General features: G+C 59.1%; 1 protein-coding gene across 1 annotated transcript; it reads left to right on the top strand.

The window, feature by feature from the left end:
• LOC118476928 (uncharacterized) lies at nucleotides 1-725 on the top strand. Its single transcript, XM_035967299.1, has one exon. It carries the CDS (start codon nucleotides 94-96, stop codon nucleotides 625-627), a length of 534 nt encoding a protein of 177 aa, XP_035823192.1. The 5' UTR covers nucleotides 1-93; the 3' UTR covers nucleotides 628-725.
• Nucleotides 726-1,077: the final 352 nt, after the last annotated feature.

The following is a 1,077-nucleotide window of genomic DNA, read 5'->3' as shown; positions in this document are numbered from 1 at the left end:
CGGATCCCCTGCTCGGCTTCGACTGCCGTTCCCCGTGCTCGCGTTATCTCCCTCCTCTCTGCCGCAGCTCGCTGAGTCCCTCTGTTTCCTCCCATGGCGCGGGGTTCCCTGCAGGCTGCTCGCGGCACCCATCTCCTCTGCTCGACCGCGAGCTCGCTCCCTGGTCATGCCGCTCCCTCGCCTAATCGTGGTCGCGCGCGCGTGTGCCTTCTCTTGGTGGTGCTCGACCCCGGCCTCAGGCAGCCACGTCCGTGGTCGTCGGGCATGCTAGCCGTCGTGGCTCCCCTTGTGCGCTGTCCTTGCTGCTCGCTCTGCGCGCACGGTCCTCTGTCCCCTGCGCGTAGCCGGTTTCTCGGTTCGCCGTGGAGCCTGCGCGCTCGGTTCTGTCCAGTTCGTGTCCTGCTCGGCCGTCCGCGCGACACGTCATCCATGGCCGCTGTCCGTCGTCGAGTCCCTACGTGCGCACCAGCTCCCTGTGTCGCGTTCCATTCACCTAAACCGGAGTTCGCCAGTCGTCCCTGCTTGTCGCTGTGCTGCTGCTTTAGTTTGAATCTCGCCCAAGTCGCTGCCATGGTTGTACGGTGTTTGGCCCGCGCCGATTCGCGTTCGCTCATATCGCCATCATAGTGTTGTCGCTGGTGATAGCTTCGCGTGCGTGTCAAACTCCTGCGTCGAGTCTTTTTCCTGCTCGCCGGTGCGCCCTCTCGGCTCGCTTGGCCTTAATTCTCATCGCGTCATCGATTCCGCTGGTCAGCGTCGTTCGTCATCGTGTCGCGTGTGTAGCTCTATATACGTCACCCTCCTGTGTCGTCGTCGTTCCATGCGTCATCAAGAAATTCCAAGAATCGAGTGAAAACGAAGCCAGCAGCGTGATATTCACCAAGTGCGCGACCAAAAAGCTCGGACATCCTGCGCGACTCAAGTTCAATTCGTCGAAATTATTCAATCGAAGAAAAGATCTTCAGCAATTAATTACCGAAGAAAAGAAGGCTCCTGGATGACATCAACCGGAACCCGTAGTCGTGCTTGCGACTATCGCGTCGAATTAGTAAGGGTAAGTTGGTTCGTATTCCCATT

The sequence above is a fragment of the Zea mays genome, chromosome 4, assembly GCF_902167145.1.
Source record: "Zea mays cultivar B73 chromosome 4, Zm-B73-REFERENCE-NAM-5.0, whole genome shotgun sequence".
NCBI lineage: Eukaryota > Viridiplantae > Streptophyta > Magnoliopsida > Poales > Poaceae > Zea > Zea mays.
This window is presented reverse-complemented; position numbering and strand designations above follow the sequence as displayed.